General features: G+C 53.1%; 1 protein-coding gene across 25 annotated transcripts in view; it reads left to right on the top strand.

Annotated features, from left to right (window-relative positions):
* NFASC (neurofascin) overlaps positions 1–19,953 on the top strand; it is a 181,112-nt gene that overhangs the window by 141,811 nt on the left and 19,348 nt on the right. For 8 of the 25 annotated variants that reach the window (XM_041774161.1, XM_041774157.1, XM_041774160.1 and 5 more), the window contains 9 exons: positions 156–226; positions 1,549–1,771; positions 3,607–3,722; positions 5,430–5,634; positions 6,796–6,918; positions 7,959–8,132; positions 10,535–10,597; positions 15,809–16,033; positions 19,572–19,688. In XM_041774161.1, the coding sequence (XP_041630095.1) occupies positions 156–226; positions 1,549–1,771; positions 3,607–3,722; positions 5,430–5,634; positions 6,796–6,918; positions 7,959–8,132; positions 10,535–10,597; positions 15,809–16,033; positions 19,572–19,688 (1,317 nt within the window). The other 17 variants (XM_041774179.1, XM_041774177.1, XM_041774176.1 and 14 more) reach the window with 11 other exon arrangements.

Here is a 19,953-nt window from a genome sequence, read left to right as displayed (position 1 = left end):
GAGAAAACAGCAGAGCAAGTTTGGTTGCCTGTGGGACTGAGGGCGCAGAGAGATGCTGGGGAAAGATGGGGCTGGTCGGCTGGGAGGGAGAGAGGTTGCTCACTGCCCCTGGTGGCACAAATTGGACTTGACCTTTGCATCCACTTGGGTTCTAGCCCCTGAGTCCAATCCCGCTGACGTAAAGGGAGAAGGGACCAGAAAGAACAACATGGAGATCACTTGGACGGTAAGGGTCCCTCTGTCCCCCTTGATGGGCCCACTGTCTTGGCCTTGAGTACCTGGGAGCCCTTGCTCTTTATGCCCCTGAGACCCCAAGGCCTCTGGACCTCCAGAGACTAAACTGAAGCATGTCTAAGAGCAAGAGTTAAGACAGGAGATAGGAGCAGAGGTGACCAAAGAACGTAGCTAGTTTGGCAAAATCAGAGAGAGTACAAGCAAACTAAAATGGTCTTCTCTCGGAGAGGGAGGGGTATAGGTGGGCCTCTAGGAAAGATTTGGCCTAAACATCTAGACCTAGTTTGGGTGTGTTCTGGGGTCCTCCCACTGGAGATGGCTGGGGGTATAGGGGAGACCAGACCCGAGCTGCTTTCCCTGCAGGCTTTCTTTTAGTACAGGAATGAAGATGATGCAAAAGCTTCCCTACAGGCCAAGATTGAAAAAAAAAAAAATCTCATCTTTATCTTGGCTCAAAAGTCATTTTGAGACCACATATCCCAATTTTGGTTTGGAAAATATAGTCAAACCAAAATTGGGATATGTGGTCTCAAAATGACTTTTTTCCAAACCACTTCCAAGTCTGAGAAATGCACATTTAGCCACTGAAATATTAACATTTCTGTGCTGTCACCATGGGTAAGAGAAGCAGGGAGAGACAGCATGTGGGATCATGGCTATCCCCATCCTTCTGAGGGCTTGATCTTACAGCAGCCTGGGCAGCTGGGCTAAGCCCAGGTTCAAGACACTGGGGCTCATCTTTAGGACCTTGCAAGGACCAGCTCTTGGTCTACAGCTCTGTAGGGTGGGCTCCCATGGGACAGCTTCCTGGACCAGGCCCTTAGGGAAGAAAGAACAGAGTCATACACACCCCTTAGGTACTGGGAAGGACAGTATAGTCACACATGGATTCGGTAGAACCCAAGTCAGTTCTGGAATTCTGAGTTCACTGGTAGTGGGCATGCTGTGGCTGGCTAACCCAAAACTCATCCCTCTCCAACTTCAGAGAATATTCTATTATTTTCTTGTTTTGTTCTTCCTACTGATGCATCACAGGAGAGTCCTGTTGGACATACAGCTTTGGCTCCCTATGGACTTGCAAATGTGGGTGGCTCTGGGAGTCAGAGTGACTAGGTTCTTGAGTGTGAAGCTCATGTCACAGAAGAGCTACATGCTGCTTAATTCATAAGACTCTGGGCATTGGGGGACTCAGTGTGAGGGTGGCACGCTCTTCCAATGCTGGGCAGATCGGGGCAGAATGGCTGGCACAGAAGGAGGGTGCAGGCTGTGGGTGGGCCTGGGTTCCACCCCTGCCCTCCATCTCTCCCTGCTCAGCCCATGAATGCCACCTCTGCCTTTGGCCCCAACCTGCGCTACATCGTCAAGTGGCGGCGGAGAGAAACTCGAGAGACGTGGAACAACGCCACAGTGTGGGGCTCCCGCTACGTGGTGGGCCAGACCCCTGTCTACGTGCCCTATGAGATCCGAGTCCAGGCCGAAAATGACTTTGGGAAGGGCCCTGAGCCAGACACTGTCATCGGTTACTCCGGGGAAGACTGTGAGTACCCTCCCCTGCCCCAGCAAGGACCCACACAGCTGGGCTGCACAAAGCCAGCCTCACAGACTAGGGACCTCAGGGTGGGTCACAGGACTTCCAAGAACATCTTGGGAGGACAGCCGATTTCCAGGAAAGAGAAATTCCCTAGAGTGACCTGGGACAAACAGGCCCCTGATGTCAGGAGCAGAAATGTCATCACCTGAACTCTAGTTGGAATTACTGAACATCATCACCTGCTCCAATATTCCCATTTTATGGATGTGAAAACTCAGGCCCTAGAAGGGAAAGCTCTTGCCAGTACTATACAATGGCAAATGTCAGGCTTGAAAATAGAAGCCGGGCCTTCTGAGCTACCTTCCTCCAAGCCTTGCTAGGGCCAAGACTTCAAGATTCTCCCTCCCAAAGAACCATAATTAGATTCCTCCACAGGAAACAGGGCCACAGGCCAGATTCTTGCCTGGCTCCCCGGGGGAGACCTCGAGAAATAGAAAAGGCCTCCAGAGCCCCAGACTGGAATGATCCAGATCAGCTACCAGCTGGCATCCCAGTGTTGCTCTTAACCTTTGGAATTGGGCATGCAAAGTAAAGTTTTTGGGAAGCTAGCCTTTGTACATGATTCTGGGCATATAGGTGGAAGTATGCACCTGGCTTTTAAGATGGCAGTGGTCTCCCTCTCCCAAACACATCAGTGGAATAGGCTGCTGAGCAGCCCCTCCTGGTCAAGGTGATCCAAGGAAAGATCATGTAGATGGATACGGTGACCAGAAGGAAGGGAGGAGGAACATCTTGGGGGAATTGCAAGGGCCAGTGCTAGGGATTAAGAATAGGGTCTGTGTTGAGCGTGACAGTCAGGTGGGAAGAAGTGGGCCCCAGGTACCACGTTTCTGGAGGTGATTATGGATTGGACCCACTCTGTAATAAGTGGGTAGTACCAGCCAACTCTGTCCATCCTGCTCCTTGTCTCGTGGTGCAGGCACTTCCAGACAGGGGACTGGCGGGCATTACTGGCTGGTGAGTACAGAATGGGTAGTGTCTAGTGGACTTCGTGAACCCGCCCCCAGCTTCCATGGCACCTGCCCACCCCCTCAGCCTGTGCTCTGTTGGGCAGAGTGCAGAAAAAGGAGGTACAAATCAGCTCCAGCAGAGGGAAGGGGTCTGTCTCTCCACATAGTCAGGATCAGAATCCCCTCCTGAAGGAGGTTGGGACATCTTCAGTATGTGGCTGATGTTTCCTGCAGGGTGCTGGTGGAAAATGAGTGTCATTCAAAGGGGGCTATCTCTAATGTGAGGACAGGGTTTGATGGAAACTAGCAAGGTATCAGAAACGACCCAGAGGGGTAGCAACAGCAGGACCCTGCTATGACATTCTGAGCCTCAAAGGGCCAGGGGACCAGGTGCCCACCCTCCCTCTCCTCCTGCCCTGGGGTCTCCTGTTGACCTTTCCTATTGAGCAAACCTGTCTGGTAGCCTGTGAATAGCAGGACCCACTGACACAGTCCAAAGAAGGGCAGCCTGCTGGGACACAGAGCAGGTGGAGAAAGGTAGTGCATTGGGATGCAGGGGCAAACGGAGGCTACCCAGCCATGGGAGGATAGCAAATAATTGCCCTCCAAACATGTAGGCAGATCCATCCCACCCGATGGCCACCCTTTTGTGCTGGCTTTCTCCCACTCCCCCAAGTGCAATCTTGTGGAACAGTCATAGCCCTTGCCTGCATGGAGTACCCAGTGTCCAGAGGAGGTGGAGGCCCCAGCAGAGAATAAGTCCGAGAGGACCCTAGAGTCCAGGGGCCAGCCCCGCTCGCATAACCAGTTCTCTGTCCCAAAACATTGCAGATCCCAGGGCTGCACCCACTGATGTTAAAATCCGAGTCCTGAACAGCACAGCCATCAGTCTCCAGTGGAACCGCGTTTACCCTGACACAGTCCAGGGCCAGCTCAGAGAGTACCGAGTGAGGACACCAGCTCTCAGCCCTGCCTAACCACCCAGCTTGCTAACCAGGGCAAGGGTGTAGCAGATGCAGGCCATGAGATACCTGGAAGGGGTCCTAGGGGTAGTTGTTGGATCCAGAGTTAATTCAAGAAGATGGTGTTGGCTGTTCAAAAATACACCTGGAAAAAAATTTTTATCTATATCTATATCTATATATATCCAGGTGTGTCCTGCAACAGATATGCTGAGATTCTGCTCAGCAGAAGATCACATGAAGAGTGGTGGGTTTGGGTTGATGCTGCAATATCGCTCATCATGCTCATAATACATGTGTGAGCAGACACACATGTATCTTAGGAGCAGTGTTGAGGCAGCACTGAGCTACACCCCTCTCCTAATGGCCCCTGCTGGACTGCTTGCCTCACCCAGTCTGGTTTCATGAAGCCCTCACTAACAAGGCAGAGCCACTAAGACATTATAAACACTTTCCCTGTTGTCGCAGCCAACTCCAGATTCTCCAGCATGTGGATTATCAGGGCCCTTGGCTTCTCCTGATCTCCCTGCCTATGGGCAGTTTCTGCTCACATGTCTCTCCTCTTTGCAAGGGTGGGCTGAGGCGGGGAAAAGAGGGAGAAAACCAGGCTATGCCAGGCTCTCCCTTACACATAGCTTTATTTAAAAGTTGCCTGGGAAGTGACAGAGGCTGTAGGCATGGGATGCTGCAGGTTCTGTGACTTACAGGTCATTGAGAGTTGGCTGATGGACAGCTGGGGACAGAATGGAAGGGATCGGTCTCTTTTTAGGACATCAATTCAGTAGGACACTAATAAGGAAGACAAGACAATGTGTACACTTAATGAGCTCTTCCCCAGCACTCGACTCGCACCCTTAACCTACTTGCCTGGAGATCATTCCAGCTAAAGTTCCCCTTGGGTCCCCTTCTCAAGTGTGGATCTCCTCCTCTTCCTTTGCCATCGGAGGCCCAGGTAATGGTGACACGGTAGCCCGACCTGGGCCTTCGTACCTAGTGCTAACCCTACCTTATGTCCCAGACCTCTTGACTCTATCCATAACACTACCACCTTCTCAAGGCCATCCCATCCAGGATCTTGCCACCGGGCAGCCTGGTGTCCACTGACTTGGACTTGTGTCTATCGCATTCTAAAGGTCTTCAAACAATATTAAAAGAAACCGCTTGACTTCAAAGGATTAAATCAACTCTCATATTCAGACTTGTGGGGGTAACCTGTTACTTTTCAACTCCTGCTTCCTGCCAACCTAAAACCATACTAATCCAACTCAAGGGGATGTGGCCTTTGAGCACAGAAGAGAGCTCTCCGTGCCTGCACCCTGGGCTTATCATTTGTGGTTCCAGCATGAACTCCATGAGCATCTTGTTCCCGGGCCTGGAATTAAGTGTCATGATGGAAATAAGCACCAGCTCCATCAGTAACTTTGGCCAACTTGCCTACTTCTGAGAGAGGCAGTGTGGCTCAGAAAATGATTGAACCCCAAGCCCCCATGTCCTGTTTGACATCAGTTCACACTCACTAGGGGCTAATGAATGGGGCCTCTAAGGCCACTGCCCCAGCCCAGGCGGGGCTACCCAGGGCATTCGGGATTTGGAGCCTGTGGCAAGCAGAGGGCAAACTGTCACTACCACTGGCACTAACTACTAACCCGGCTCCACCTGACCACCCCTCACCGGCCTGCCTCTGTCCTGAAGGCCTACTACTGGAGGGAGAGCAGCTTGCTGAAGAACCTGTGGGTGTCTCAGAAGAGACAGCAAGCCAGCTTCCCTGGTGACCGCCCCCGCGGCGTGGTGTCCCGCCTCTTCCCCTACAGTAACTACAAGCTGGAGATGGTCGTGGTCAATGGGAGAGGCGATGGGCCTCGCAGTGAAACCAAGGAGTTCACCACCCCGGAAGGAGGTAGGTCTGCCCTGAGACTCTGCAGGGTGGGGCAGGACAAGGGCAGCACGTCCAGGTGGGCCTTGAGCAGCCCCAGCATACATTGGCCAGACAGCACAAGGTGACCTCTGCTGCGACCCCCAAGGCACCTACGTCCTGCAAGCTGAGCCGCTCCTGCCATCCCCCGAGTGCTGCATGACCGGCTGGCCTGCCCTGTCAGGACTGTGTATCTCAGGAGAAGATCTGTATTGCCTGCTGACAGAATTCCAGAAGGGCTAGCGGACTGACCTTCCCCCCTACAAGGGTGCTGCGGGAGCCCTGGCTACCCCCTGACTCCGGAGGTCGAAGCACAGTCTCCCTGACCACCAGAAGCACCCGGCTTATTCCCCAGCACTCAGGATCTTCAGAGTTCACTCAGCACTGGGATCCAGAAGCTTCTGTCTGGACAGGTGGCCCTGCAGGGGGCGCCCTGCCTGCTGCTGGTTCCAGGTCCCCCTGGCCCTGGGAGGCAGATTCCTGCAAAGCTCACTACTGTTTATCAGACATTTGCTGATTTCTCTTCTCTTTCTCCTCCCTCCTTCCTTAATGGCTTCCCCCATATTCTTCTTCTCTTCCTCCTTCTCTGTTCTTCCCTCTTGCTTTCTTTATTCCTCTCTTTCCTGCCCCACCCCCCATTTTGCTTTCCATCTCCAGCCTCTCCCCATCGCCCCCGCTCCTGGTGCCCTGTCCCTGAGTCCCATCCTGGGTTTCTTTCTCCTCGCCCCTGAACCCACATTCTCAGCTCGGAGACTGAGAATCCTCGTCTGAGGACTGGGAACTGCGGCCTCTGCATACACAGCTGTGGTTGGGTCCCTGAACAGCTCGAAGGCATCTTTGCAAGGGAACAGCCTAACGTGTGCCCAAACCACCGTCGTTGCTAAAGGAAAACCTGACTTCTTCCCCATTTTAAACAGAGTCTGACCCGTGTGTGTCGTAAACGGGAGGGATACAGCATCCTGGCTGGGGCTGAGGGCTGTGCCCCCTCACCCCCATGGTCCTCCTGGGTTCTGACGTGGCAGCCAACCAGCGTGGGGGTTGCCCAGAGGTCCATGCCTTCATACTTGTGCTTTGTTTTTTTTTGTGTTTCCTCATCCTGCCTCTACCCACCCCTTCTCTTCCCCTGCCCTCTCCTCCTTCCCCAAGTACCCAGTGCCCCCAGACGTTTCCGAGTCCGGCAGCCCAACCTGGAGACAATCAACCTGGAATGGGATCATCCGGAACACCCCAATGGGATCCTGATCGGATACACTCTCAAATATGTGGCTTGTACGTTCCATCCTTCTTTCTCTTCATCTGGGATTCAGAAACCCCATTCTCACCATTTCACTAAGGAATCGAAGTAGAAAGCCTATGGGTGCAGAGAACAGTGCAAAGGGATGGAAGCGCCAAGGAGAAAGTTCCCCGGGGTGTTAGGTGAGGCAGGTGAGAGCCAGCCCTCTGCTCGCCTGACAGCTCCTTTTGCAGGAATCTTCTAGTTGGCCAGGGAGAAAAAGGGAACTTCTGATCTAATGAGGAACTCAACCTCGGCCCCTCAGGGATCTTAGAGTCTCCAACACCTACAAGTTGTGCACTTCATCCAATGAGGTAGATTGCATACAAGAGAATCCACACAATACTCGGGGACAGTAAACAAAGTGTCACGTATGGTAAGGCAGCTGTATCTTGAGTGACTCAGTCAGGAACGTGGGCAGGGAAGACCTCACCAAAAGAGCTTAGTGTCACCGCTGGAGGACAGGAGTGTCATTATATTTGAAAAACCTCTAAAGTAGGTGATGTCGTACCTCATTGGGAAGCTCAAAGGGCCAGGTGTTGTGTTGTTGACGATTTTAATAGCCGACTGTGTGCTTGTACGCTGCTCTGAATCCACCTCTGGACCTGACCATTCCCCTTTGAGCTATACTGAATAGGCCTTTTACAAAGGAGGCATTAATGATCAAAAGCTCTAGTGGTTCTGCCCTAGTTTTGTTTGAAAGGAAGAAAGGAACTCAGAAGTTTTGTCCTCGTTAAAAAGGCCTGGGGATTATAAACTAAATCTTTCAGAATCAGCCACATAACTTTATAGTGAGCTGGAGATAATGAGTTCAGTGAAAAAGTCTTAACCCCTGGTTTGTCACTGAAGAGCCAGAAAGTTCTTGCCCAGCAGTCTGCCCTTGAACCCAAATCTCCCATCCCCAGGGTCGGGGATCAGGCCCCACTTGTTCCCCTTGCCGCAGAGTCGGGAAGGCTTTCTCCTTCCAGCTGCAGAGTATATAACCCACCATGGCCAATGTTACTGAAGTTGAATTCACTTACCTATTTCTCCCCAGTTAATGGAACCAAATTAGGAAAGCAGATAGTGGAAAACTTCTCTCCCAATCAGACCAAGTTCACGATGCAAAGAGCAGACCCCGTGTCGCGCTACCGCTTTACCCTCAGTGCCAGGACGCAGGTGGGCTCTGGGGAAGCAGTCACAGAGGAGTCACCAGCACCCCCAAATGAAGGTAAGTGCATTGCAGCAGTTTTGGGGTGAAAGATCCCGGCTAATCCAGATGCCTAGAGAAACACCCCGGCCTGGCCTTCTGGCTGGCTGGCCTTCTGGAATGGAGAGAAGACAAGGCTGCAGGTCCTCCAGCCCCCAATAGAATACAAGAGAACCCATCTCCTATGCTGAGAGGTAGATGCTGGTGATGTATCTGGAAAACTCAGATCTTCTTAGATGGCTGCAGTCAGACCTGATTCCCCACTTTGTCTTGACTTGCTCTGTTACTTAACATCTATCATCTGTCCTCCTGGGGCGGGGACGGGGGTAGGTATAAGGAAGCAAGCCTGAGTCCACAGTGGAGATGACCTGAGGGAAAGCACATGGAAAGTAAACTTGCTAATGAACTTCAGAGAACTGTGGAAGTGTTCGCCTATCGAGAGGGGCAGCACTGTTACTAAGGTTGCCTGGGGAGGGCTCTGGGACACCCCTTCTCCCAAAGGCACGTGGGCCAAGGAGGGAGGGAGGCCTTGATTGAGGCTATTTGCCAGGATAATGAGCTGAACAGGAGGTGTAGTCTGAGCTGGGTGGGATGTCAGGCCATGGGCAGGGGGTGTTGGGAAACAGCCACTGGCCAAGCCAGCTTCCCCAGAGTGAATGCACTCAGCTCTTGGCTCCTGGCATCTTCCGCCCCGCGGAGCATCCCCCAGAATGCACCTGCCTGTGAAGGCCACTAGAGGGGGCTCCAGGCTCACTTGTACCCAGGCTGGTGCTCAGAACCTGCAGCGAAGGGGGGAGGTCAGGTTTATAGAAGCCCGGATATTGGCAGCCCCCCTCCAGAAGGAGGGGACTCCCTGCCTCTCCAGAGGTACAGTGGTGTATTCAACAGCCATTTCCTGAGTACCCACAACATGAGGTGCCAGACCCTGTGCCAAAAGCAAGGAACACAGTCTAGAAGGGGAGACATCCACAGGAATATCTAATTGCTGTTCAACATGAGGAACGTTACATTTAGCAGAGGCTGTGCAGAGGAGGGCTCGGTTCTACAAAGGAAGAGACAGTGTGAACAGGGATTCTTAAAGGAGATGACAGGTTACTCTGTGCAGTGCTTGCCCAAGAAGGCTGAGGGGCGACTCCCTGCCCCTGGCCTAGATTGGCCCTCCCGAACACCGCCTCCCCACCCCAGGAGAGCCTCGGTGCTGCTTCACTGGGGCTGCCAGGCCTGCTGCCAGGGCTCCCAGGTCAGCTTCAGAGCAGCCCTGCCTCCCTCCCCAATCTGCAACCCCCTTTACCCGGCCAGCAGACCAGTGCTGGGACAAGCTGGAGAGGAGATAGGCAGAAGCTGGAGAAAGGCCGACTGGGTCATTCTCTGGTCTTGTAAGCCAGGCCTGAGCCACGCAATAAGCTCTCCTCCCTCATCAACCCCCCCGCCCCGGCACTTGGGCAATTTATTATGGCGGGGGGACTTTGTGGCTAAAATATGCCTCTTACCAAAAGCCTGGCCAGACAGGGGATAGTGCACTTTCCTGATGACTCAATTCTATACGGAGAGACATAAAGAGAGCCCCTTGTCCCTCCCCATCTCCGGCCCAATACAGAATATCAGATCAACAAAGCCCCATTGTCCAGCCTTAGTGACCACCCTGGGATACGTTCTGGGGCCCCAGGGGACAAGAACACAAAGGGAAACTTTCTTCTCAACTTAGAGTTGCAGTAAATTCAGGAATTTCTTTTAGGGTTCCCAATCCACAGTTGGGTTTCTTATTTCATAAAGTACAGCTGGTGGGAAAGAACTGGGGCAGCAGACCCTCGGGACAGGGGCCTCAGGGCTGCAGTCTGTGGCAGTTCCTGGGCCTTCCAGGGCTGAGATGGTATGGGAGAGGATTCATGAAATATGCTCACCCCTCCTCCATCCACTGCAACACTCTTTACCATCTTCCCACAAAGATACAGGAACCATCCTTTTGACTGGGGTAGATGTCCTCCTATGCCACCTACACCTTATGGTATCTTGGGTGGTTCTTGGCATCGTGGGTGGTTACCCAGCCTTCTTCATAAAGATCAGCCTGGCCAAGGAAAGGACACACCCTTGGGGAAAGACCTGGAAACAGAGCACTGTAGGTAGACTGTCCCTACTAGCACCCCTTAGATGATAGTCCTTGAGTGGAAGTAGAATCAGAAAGGTCTCCAAGATCCTGGTGGACAGTTTTCTGGAGGAACATACCAGACCCCCATGGAGTTGAACATGGACACCAGTTGGCATCCTCAGGGAAGTAGCCAGCACCTGGCCACACTGTCTGGATCAGGTTTGAGCCAGACGGTCCTCTACTTGCTTGTCCTGTGGTTTCACCTGTGCTCTCTTTTGTCTTCCCTCTCTCATCCTTTCTCCCTCTCTCTGGCCATCTTGGGCGCTGTGTTCTGAAGCTACTCCAACAGCAGGTACCGTACCAGCAGCAGAGGTAATGGACATGGCATGGGACAATGCAGGTGGAGCCCAGCCCAGCCAGGGTGGAGAAGGAGGGAGAGGCTCGGGACAAAAGCATGCTCCAGACTCACTCTTTCAGGGGTTGGGAAGCCGGACTGTCAAGAAGGATGTGTGTGTGTGGAGGATGGGATCAGAGGAGGTCAAACCCCTCCCCTCTTCCCTTCCCTTACTCTTGGCCCCCTAGGATGGCTTAGGAGTGGCCACCCCACATGCACAGGGGCTCCAGACCTAGTCTCTGCACCTGCAGCTTTCTTAGAAGCTGAGTGATTACTTCCCCTTACTGACCTGGGCCCTTGCCTGGTTTTGACGTCTCAGATCACAGAGAGAGGGTCTGTAGCCCTTGGGTGGCCAGCTGTGCCCCTTAAAGGAATGCTCTACCATGAATGCAGGCAGCTGGCTCCTGGCTTCTGGTCAGGCTGCCATCTCCTGGAAGGGTGACCAACGGGTGAGCACGCTGTGCATGCTGACCATGCATGCTGCATGGGGCCCTGGCGCCAGCTCTGCCATCTACCGTGGGTTCTGGTCAGTGACAATGAGTGAGCTTGTCCTTGGATAGGGCCAGGGGCTCCAGGACTTGGACTCTTAGTGGGCACCGTGGGATGATTGTTCCCTCGCTCCTTAGAAACCCAGCTTCTCAGAATCTTCAGCATTAAGAACAGCCTCCACTCTCAGGGTCTGGGAGGTAAATGGATAGCAGACATGAGGAGTGGGCAAGCAGGCCCGGCTTAGGCAATGACCTGCTGACCACAGTCCTCCTCTCAAGCCCTCATGTTGTGGGTTCAAGGGCACCAAAGGGCGTGTCACCGTAGAAGGCCTATCCTCAAGCTGGAGATGCTTAGGCAGGGGATCCCGGGGTTCCTTCCCCTGTCTTCCTCTGAAGCTGACAACAAGGCTCACCCTGGCAGAGGCTGGGGGGCAGGGGATCACTAGAGCCTCCTGAAGCTCTAGGCAGTGGAGAGGACTGAGAAGCAGGTGAGGAAGCCGAGGGTTAGCTTATGATCTGGGTTCCTCCCTCCCCCTTTTTAGGTTGATTCTATTTCCGTTGCACACCCTGCTTCCTTCAGTTTGTTTGTTTTGCCAGATCTGTGGGTGGTGCATAGCTATCATCCTTCCCTCCCCCCAACCCCTTCCCCCTCCACATCATCACCCAGGCTGGTGGGTCCCAGTGCGTCCCCACAGGGCCTAAACACCTCTACTGGGATATGAGGTAGAATAGAGAGGTGTCCTGGGCCTAGGGACCATGGAGAAAGCCATCCTTGTACCCTGGGGGCTGCCCTGACTTTCTGACTCAACTTTGCACAAAGGTCTCTTCTGGAACTATTCTAGCAGGTGCTCAGGGTAGCCTAAGCAGACTTAGTGAACATAGAAGGGGAGACACAAGACCTCAAGTGAATCAGCTTGAAGTTCATTGGTCAGGCAGGTCCCAGCCCGCCTCCCCCTTTCTGGGGCCCAAGGCAGCTCCACCTGGCAGCAGGGAGCCTGCCCTGCTCAGGGAGCGTCCGTGCCAAGCCTGGCTGCCCCTCTCATGAGTGACCATTCCAAACTCCCCACTTTCTGCTCCCCATTTAGAGAACATCCAAGCCCATCACGTATGCACAATGAGTGCAGGTCTCTGAGCCTCAATCAAATGTGCCTCCTAGGCTTCAGCTTCCCTATGACACGGCAGTAGAGGCCATGACACTGCACATCTTTGGAAATGAGATGTGCTGGTGGCATTTGCTGTTCTCAGCTGTCAATGCCCAAGAACCTCCTTCGCAATTTGCAGAAGCCAAGCTGTGGAACCCAGGTTCGACATTTTTGATATCGGTCTGTTGTCCAGCCCATGGCTCCCTTCCCTCTCATCTTCCCTAAACCTGGATGTCCCCCTCCCCCTGCCACACTGATCTGTTCCTATCTTCCCCAGTGAAAATAATCCCTCTCATGCTCCCATGTCTGTAGCCTCTCAGGATTGCTGCCCATCTGTCCTGGACATCTGTGGTTTGGCCAGGGTAGTCCGTGTGCCAGGTGGACATTTTTGGATGGACCTTCCACCTTGGAGTGTCTGGGGAATGTCCTGCACTGTAACTCAGATCTGCACATGTTTGGTGGGCAGCTCCATGGCAGGTTCTGAAAATGGAGGGGTCAGAAAGAGTCCCCTCTCACTTTTCTCCAAAAAATGTGGTGTTCCCCAAAACTCTGGTGGAAAACCCTCAGCCGTGGCATTCAGTGTCTTCCAATGTGCATGAGGTCACCCATTAGGCTGACGTGGCCCTGAGGGAGGGGTGCCGTATTTCCAGTTCTAGACCCACCCTGGACACCCACACACACACACACACACACACCTCATTCTCCATTGCCAGGCTGGTGGTCTCCACCCATCATTGACAAGGGTGGTGGTTCTCCAAGCCCCTTATCCCGTTCTGCTCTCTCTCTCTCTCCACCCCAGGGGATGGAATCCTCTGAATCCCCTTTGACCTGAGCCCTGGACCGTTTCTGTGTGAAAACTTGCCTTCCCCGCTCACCTCTATAAGCCTCCAACTCAGCCCGAGGTTTTCCTTCTTGCCTCTGCTCTCCTGGTCTCCCTGTCCATCTGGCCCTGTCCAACCATGGGACAATAGACGCAGCTAATAAGTGGGTCAAAGAGAACACTGATTTGCCAGCTGGGACCTCAGCCAGCCGAGGCTGCCTCCTCCATGGTGACTCCAATGAGGAGTCCTTGGGGAGGACATTTGGGAAGCCACTCCTTGCCTCTTGTTCCCCTCTAACTGATACCCAGAGACTGTTAACCACTGAGCTGAAAGAAAGGCAATTAGGTGGCTGTCATCAGAAGGGCTTCCTTCTTGTCGCACTTGGCAGAGGGACCTTTGCAGGGGAGGGACTAGACCTTGAAGCATCCTCAGAGTCATTTCCCATCCTTATTTCTGAACAGCAGGACCAGGGGGAAAATCTCTCCCCAACCTAGCCTCTCTTAGCATCTGTTTCTAGGGCTAATTACTGGAGCGCCCAGGGAAGCAGGTGCAAGCCTAACTGTGGGCCTGTGGGAGTGTAGCGTGTGTTTCTGCTTTATGAGAACTAAGGGGCATGTGAGAGTATGTATAGCTTTTGGGGGGAAATGACACTGATTCTGGGGGCCCAGGAAATGTACAACACTGCTCAGGTCTGTGCTACACAGAGTGGGATGGTCTTAACTCAAAAGGAATTTCTCCCCAAAGCTTTTTGATGGTGCCTTTTAAATAGTTCTAGAAAAGGAGGGCTCTGTGAACATTGTACTTGCCAGAAATTATTAGAAAATACATACCGATACAAGGAACCAAGTCAGAGCAGATCCTGCCCAGATGGGCAAGATAGTCTCTCCAGATTCCTCCCCGCGGCGCAGAGTAGCCAGAAAAGCCCACGTGTGTCCGTGGCCACAGGAGCTGCAAGGAGCCGGGACTGGGAGAGAGCCGACCTTTAGCTTGTGGGTCTCTCGGGCTTCTCTGTGCTTTTGTCTGTCTGTCCATCTGTCTGTCTTGGTGAGTGGGATAGGTGAATTCTCTCATGCTGAGCCATAGAGCACTGAGCTCTCCAGGCCTGGAGCCACCTTGAACTAATAGATCTTTGAACAGTGACTTTGACAGGGAGGGCTATCCCCTCCTCACACCTCCCTGACCTCTCAGTTGACTGGAGTCCAGGGAATCTAGCAGTCTGCTTTGACCCTGCCCAGGAATCTTTGGAATGCATGGGACATAGTTGGCCACCCAGTGTGACTTCTGATCTTACACATAGGGGAGTGGTTGGGATCCCAGAACAGTCCTTCTTTCTCTGTGGGGACTTGTAATATCAGAGACCTAGGGGAATGAAAGGGCTTTTGTTGGTCAGGCTCTTGTTGAAAAGGTCTGGGGTCTCTTCATTCTCCCCTGAGAAAAGCTCTCAGGCAGTTGTCTCTCTGGTTCCCTCCCTGTCCTGGCTCCCCTTCTGGGCAGTGGGGATATTATCTTCCTAAACTTCTGGAGCTTTGAGATAGGGCTGGGATGTGGCTATTCCTCAGGGGTTACGAGTATCTTCTTATGTCTTAACGCCCTGCCTTCTGCCCCAGAAGTGGACTGTGATCAGATTACAAGAGATGGCAAGGGGGAGAGTTGGCCCTGCCTCTCTCTGATTTGCCCCCACCATTCTCATACTCTCAGCTTTCGTAATATTGGAACTAGAGAGTTGTAGGGCAGTCCTCAGTTAGCTTCCACGACCCCTCTGTAGAAGGAAAGAGGGCCTACGGAAATGATGTCATATTGTCATATTGGTAGACAGCCCCCCCCCTGCCCAGGGCTGACTGATGTCAAGCATAGCTTTGGACGGGAGATAAGATTGTGAAAGTAGGCACAGATTTGAACCAGTCCCCCTGAAAATATATGTAAAAAAGAAGCCCACAAATGTATCTCACTTGCATCCTGGGATTTCTCCATCTACTGAGCACAGACTATACGGTGACCCCAATAGCACCCATCCCACATCCTAATGTAAAAGGAAAGGGCTTGTGGCACCTGGAGCCCGAATGTCCTTGGAAGAGAGGAGTCACTACAAGTTACTGCAAGGTGGAGCAGGGTCATTGCAGGAAGGACCGTCACCGGGCAGAGAAGAAGGGAGGAGAGGCAGGGCTATGGACAAGAGCCAGAGCCTGGGGACAGCCTGAGACCACGCTGGGAGGCTGACCCACAGAGTGGGGATTGTTCTCTCTCTGTCGTTGGGTTTGAGGGTGTTAGAACTCAAGCAGCCGTGAGAAGGGGCACCTTTGGAGTGAATGGCTGGAATGGGAGTCTTCCCAGTGCTCCTACAGGACACAGCCAGCCACCTGCCCCCCTCCAAGGCCGGAGCTCCAGGGCTGGACCCAAGTGCTGCTAACTGGCCTGTGTCTGGGTGGCGCTGGCCAGGGACCCCATGCCATCTCTGGGGCCTGAGCGATTCGGTGTGGGTCCTTTGCTATCCTCATCCTCACTCTCAGCCGGGTGCATGCTGGGTGCTTCGAGCCACACAGACCATGAGAAGAAAATGAAACACACACGGGGCTTCATTCTCTTCCTGGCCCATGGCTGTGTTCTCTCACTGTGATCCGTCCGACCTGGTCCGTCACGCTGGGGGAGGCTTCTGGTTCCTGAGCTCCATCTCCTCCCCGGGGCTGCCTGCCTTGCACGCGGGGCCACGAGTCCAGGCTGGGGACCCCCAGACCAACCAGACGCGGCTGTTTTACATTTCCCTCTCAGCTCCTCCCACGTTGCCCCTGACCACGGTGAGTGTGACGGGCGTTGTGAGCAGTACAGACGCTACTGCCACCGCTGCCACCACCGAAGCCACAACAGTCCCCACCATCCCAAGTGTTGCACCTACCACCATGGCCACCACCACCGTCGCCACAACTACAACCACTGCCGCCACCACCATGGAGAGGCCTCCCACCACCACCTCCGAGACTAAGATGCCCGAATCCGGTACTACCCACTGTCCCTGCGCCCCATCCCTCTGCCAGAGGCCCCCCCCTGCGTAGGAGGGCGGGTCTGGGATGCCGTTGGCCAACACCTCCCTTTGTTTTCTACCTGGAGAGCACATGGGGATTCTCAGTCTGGTACCCTGGGGCACAGAGCACCACCCCCCCTCGCCCCCCGCCCGGTGCAGGCCTTGGGTGGCTCTCCACTCTTCACACCCCCATTCTGGCCTCAGATCCTTGTTACTGGAGTGTCACCCTCCCCAGGCACCACCTCTGCGTTCTGAATGGGAGAGTTGCCTCTACCTCCATGCTGAGCAGCAGCTCAGGGCTGAGTACCCTGGAAGGGAATGAGTGTGAGCAAGGACCAGGGCCTAACACTGGATAGTCGGCCGGAGAGGGCTTCCGGCCCGGGCCGTGTCACACCCAGACCTGCAACATAGAGGGCCGAGCAGTGGGGAGTGGCCGGCTCTGCTGAGCAGCTCTGTTCCCAGAACCCTGCTCTTCCCTTGCCCTTCTCCCAACAAACCACATTTACGGCCTTTTTTTTTTTTTTTTTTAAAGAAGAACTTGTAGGAAAGGGCATTGCTAGGGAGCCCCGTAATGCCCGAGGGTGCTGTGTTGCTCTTTCCACTCACTTTCCCACACTCCCAGATGCACACATGGAGGGACAATCACAACCTTTCTAGGGGCCCCTGGTAAGAAATGACTCCAGGGCTGGCCTGCTAAACCCAGAAAATGTGCTGTTCCTCCATCATGCAGCCAGGCACAGAAGCTCTGTATTTCTACCATGAGGAGACCACTCCCCCTCAGGAATCCAGCCATATGTCTGAGAACCAAGCATCAAATACTCTTGAGGGCCTCTAGCTTGCAGAGCCCATAGGCCATCTGTAAAGTCAGCGTGATGCAGCTGGCAGGGCAGGCAGGAAGCACCCAGAACCTTCTTCCACCAGCAGCTATGGGATTGTAGGCTCTCCTGTGTCCTAGGCAAGTAAGTCCCTTTACCTTCTGGGGCCTCACTTCTGAGCACCTGAATGAGGATGGTGGCTTAATGCACGTGTGAGTATTGTCTTTAATTCCATTATGTGGACTTATGTGAGCCATAAGGGGACAAGTGATACATAACTGACATTATGTTCTTCAGGCCTTGGAAACACCGATTTGCTTTAAAGGTACAATATCTAGAATTTAAACAATATGGACTTTAGGAAGATGTTGGTGGAGGAAAAAAACTGGGAGGCTCTTAGAAGCTGCCACCAATAGTCTGGTGATGGGTGTTCTTTGGGGCCACAGGGAGGCATCTTTGCCTTATAGCAGGGCTCAGTGTCCCCATGAATGCTGTGGGGTCACAGAGGAGATACGCAAAGGATGAAGGGACTGGATCTTGCTCCCCAGCAGAGTTACTTGTCCTCTGGAAAGATTGTCCTTGCTGCCCCCTAGGACTAGCCCAGTGGACTCTCACATGTAAGTCCTAACTGCCCAAGACTGTGCAGAAGACCTGCCTGTGCCCCTGAACTTATCCTTAAAACCAGGGACACCCTTCAAATATTCTCTTTTCCCTAATGAAGCAGAGTGGCTCTGCCATCCTTTTTTTTTTTTTTTTTAGTGATCTTTCATCTTTATCCTGTCTTATGTCTTGGGACCAAATGTTTCCTAAGTTTACTTTTTTCAAGGTGAAATGGGACTTTTTATTTGTCCTTAACTTGTCTCTTTCAGATTTCAAAGGATACCCTCTAATTCTCCCATTCCAGGACTCGGTCTGCTGATACATACTTCCTCTCACAGTTTCTGGTTTTATAGTAACTGATAGCTGTCCTTCCTGATCTTACTCTTTGCACATCTTCTTTAGCAGTCAGATCCAGGTCTCTCTGTACGGCCTGCCTTCCCCCACCTCCCACCTCTAAGTTGTTTTTGCTTTTCCCCATCACTTCATCTTTTCTAGTGGTGCCCTAATCTCCACTACCTTTGAGACTGTCAGATTTGGGTCGATACTGTATTGGTGGCCAAACTGTTTAAACCCAAATTCTCTGGCTATTTCCAGGCCCCAGAGCTGAGGAGGAAGAAGCTCAAGTTCCCAAATCATGAGTTCTCCTAGTTCATTCCCACTAGCAAGAGCCATGAGATTCCAAGGAGCTGGGATTTGGGGTGGCTTAAAGCCACCAGTACAATGGAAACACCTGGCAGATAAGTAAAGCAGCCTGTCTTCTGCCCTCCCCACAGAGAATGCCCCATGGTGCCGTCAGTGGAGTCTCTTTCTTGGCCCCTCACCTCACATGAATCATATTCACCTGGGGGCAACTGGGCAACTGACAAGGTTGTAGTAGGGAAGGCGCTTCTTTGAAGTGAAGACCAGGAGATCTTTTATCACTTCCCCAGCCCTGCACACTCAGTCACATGTCAAATAGATAATGAATAAATGCATCACCAACGTACTCTATTCATTTATTTTTGACAAGTGAGTTGGTGACAGTGCCCCCTTACATGCTAATAAAATATACAGGAGCCACACTTGTAAAGTCTTTGAAATACAAGGCTTCACGCTAGTACTCCACTATTAAATCTTTGCTGGGAAATGGGGTAATCAGACTGCTGGGACTCGTGAAAAATGATTACGTTTGAAGATTAGTGCCACTCGCCTGTCCACAGGCTATGGTTTCAGATGGTGCAGTGGCTTTGATAAAGTAGCTCCCCGCTCATAGGCACTAGATAATTAATGTCTTCCATATTGTGTGGAGATCAAGCCTCAGAGACAATTTAGTGTGCTGAGAAACCAAAAGAACTGGATTCTTCTGGTGTCTGAACCTCTGAGAATTGGGTGTCAAGAAGGAGTTGTCTTCTTGGGGTCCCAGCTAGCCCAGGAGATGGTGAGGTGGGACCTCTGGGGTTATAGACACCCCCCCCCCAGTCCCCTTGGACAATCTGAGGCCCTGTTCTACATAATCCGACATCTTGCTGACCAACATGGTCACGGAGTCTGGAGTCACCCATCTGGGTTACTATTCTCTTCCAGTCTCAGGCTGGAAGGCTTTCCCACGTTTGGTCCTGTCCTTCCTACACATCATGACTCTCAAGGGGCTTCGAAAGATCCCATTCTCCTTTCTGTAGAATATCTGTGGTTGAAAGGAACAACCCCTGTCGGGCTATACACTGGCCAGTGGGGCTTTCTCCAGGTTCCTTCTGCCGCCCCATCCCAATCCATGATGATCTAAAAAGGGAAAGAGCCCAGGTTTGAGCCTCCAGTGGCATGGATCGAAACCCACTCTTTCATTCCTGCCCCTCCCTGTGTGGACACACAGACCATTTCTAGCTCTCCCTGACACACAGATCCTCCTGACCGCACCCGCTCATACCTGGATGGCGACTTCTGGCCTGGCCACCAAGGCTGCAGCTTGGAGCTCTGTCGGGCCCTGTGCACAGCACAGCCTCTCCTGAGTCTTCCCTCCGAGCCACGCACGTGTGTGTGTGTGTGTGTGTGTGTGCACGCATGTGTGTCTCCAGAGCTGCCTCCCTCCCAGAACTAACCCCTCTTCTAACCTACCCACCAGCCCCCGACAGGCAGTCCATATGGAACGTCACGGTGCTCCCCAACAGTAAATGGGCCAACATCACCTGGAGACACAATCTCGGGCCCGGAACTGCCTTTGTGGTTGAGTACATCGACAGTAAGCATTGCTGAGCGGGGCGGCGGCGGCAGCGGGTAGCGTGGATGCCATTAAGAGATCCTGTGAGCTCCCCCAGGCTCCGAGGGGCCTGGTATCCCAGCTGAGTGATGACTTAATGAAATCGATACGTGCCCAGGCGGCAGTGGGGTGGGAAGAGCAGCCGCAGGGGAAGGAAGAGGCTTCTGCAGCCATCAGTAGAGGTCTCAGGGCGCATGTGCCGGGGAGGACCTGGGTAAGGGGGCCCTTCGCCTATTTCCTGCCCAGG

Source organism: Vulpes lagopus, chromosome 11 (genome assembly GCF_018345385.1).
Source record: "Vulpes lagopus strain Blue_001 chromosome 11, ASM1834538v1, whole genome shotgun sequence".
Taxonomy (NCBI): Eukaryota; Metazoa; Chordata; class Mammalia; order Carnivora; family Canidae; genus Vulpes; species Vulpes lagopus.
This window is presented reverse-complemented; position numbering and strand designations above follow the sequence as displayed.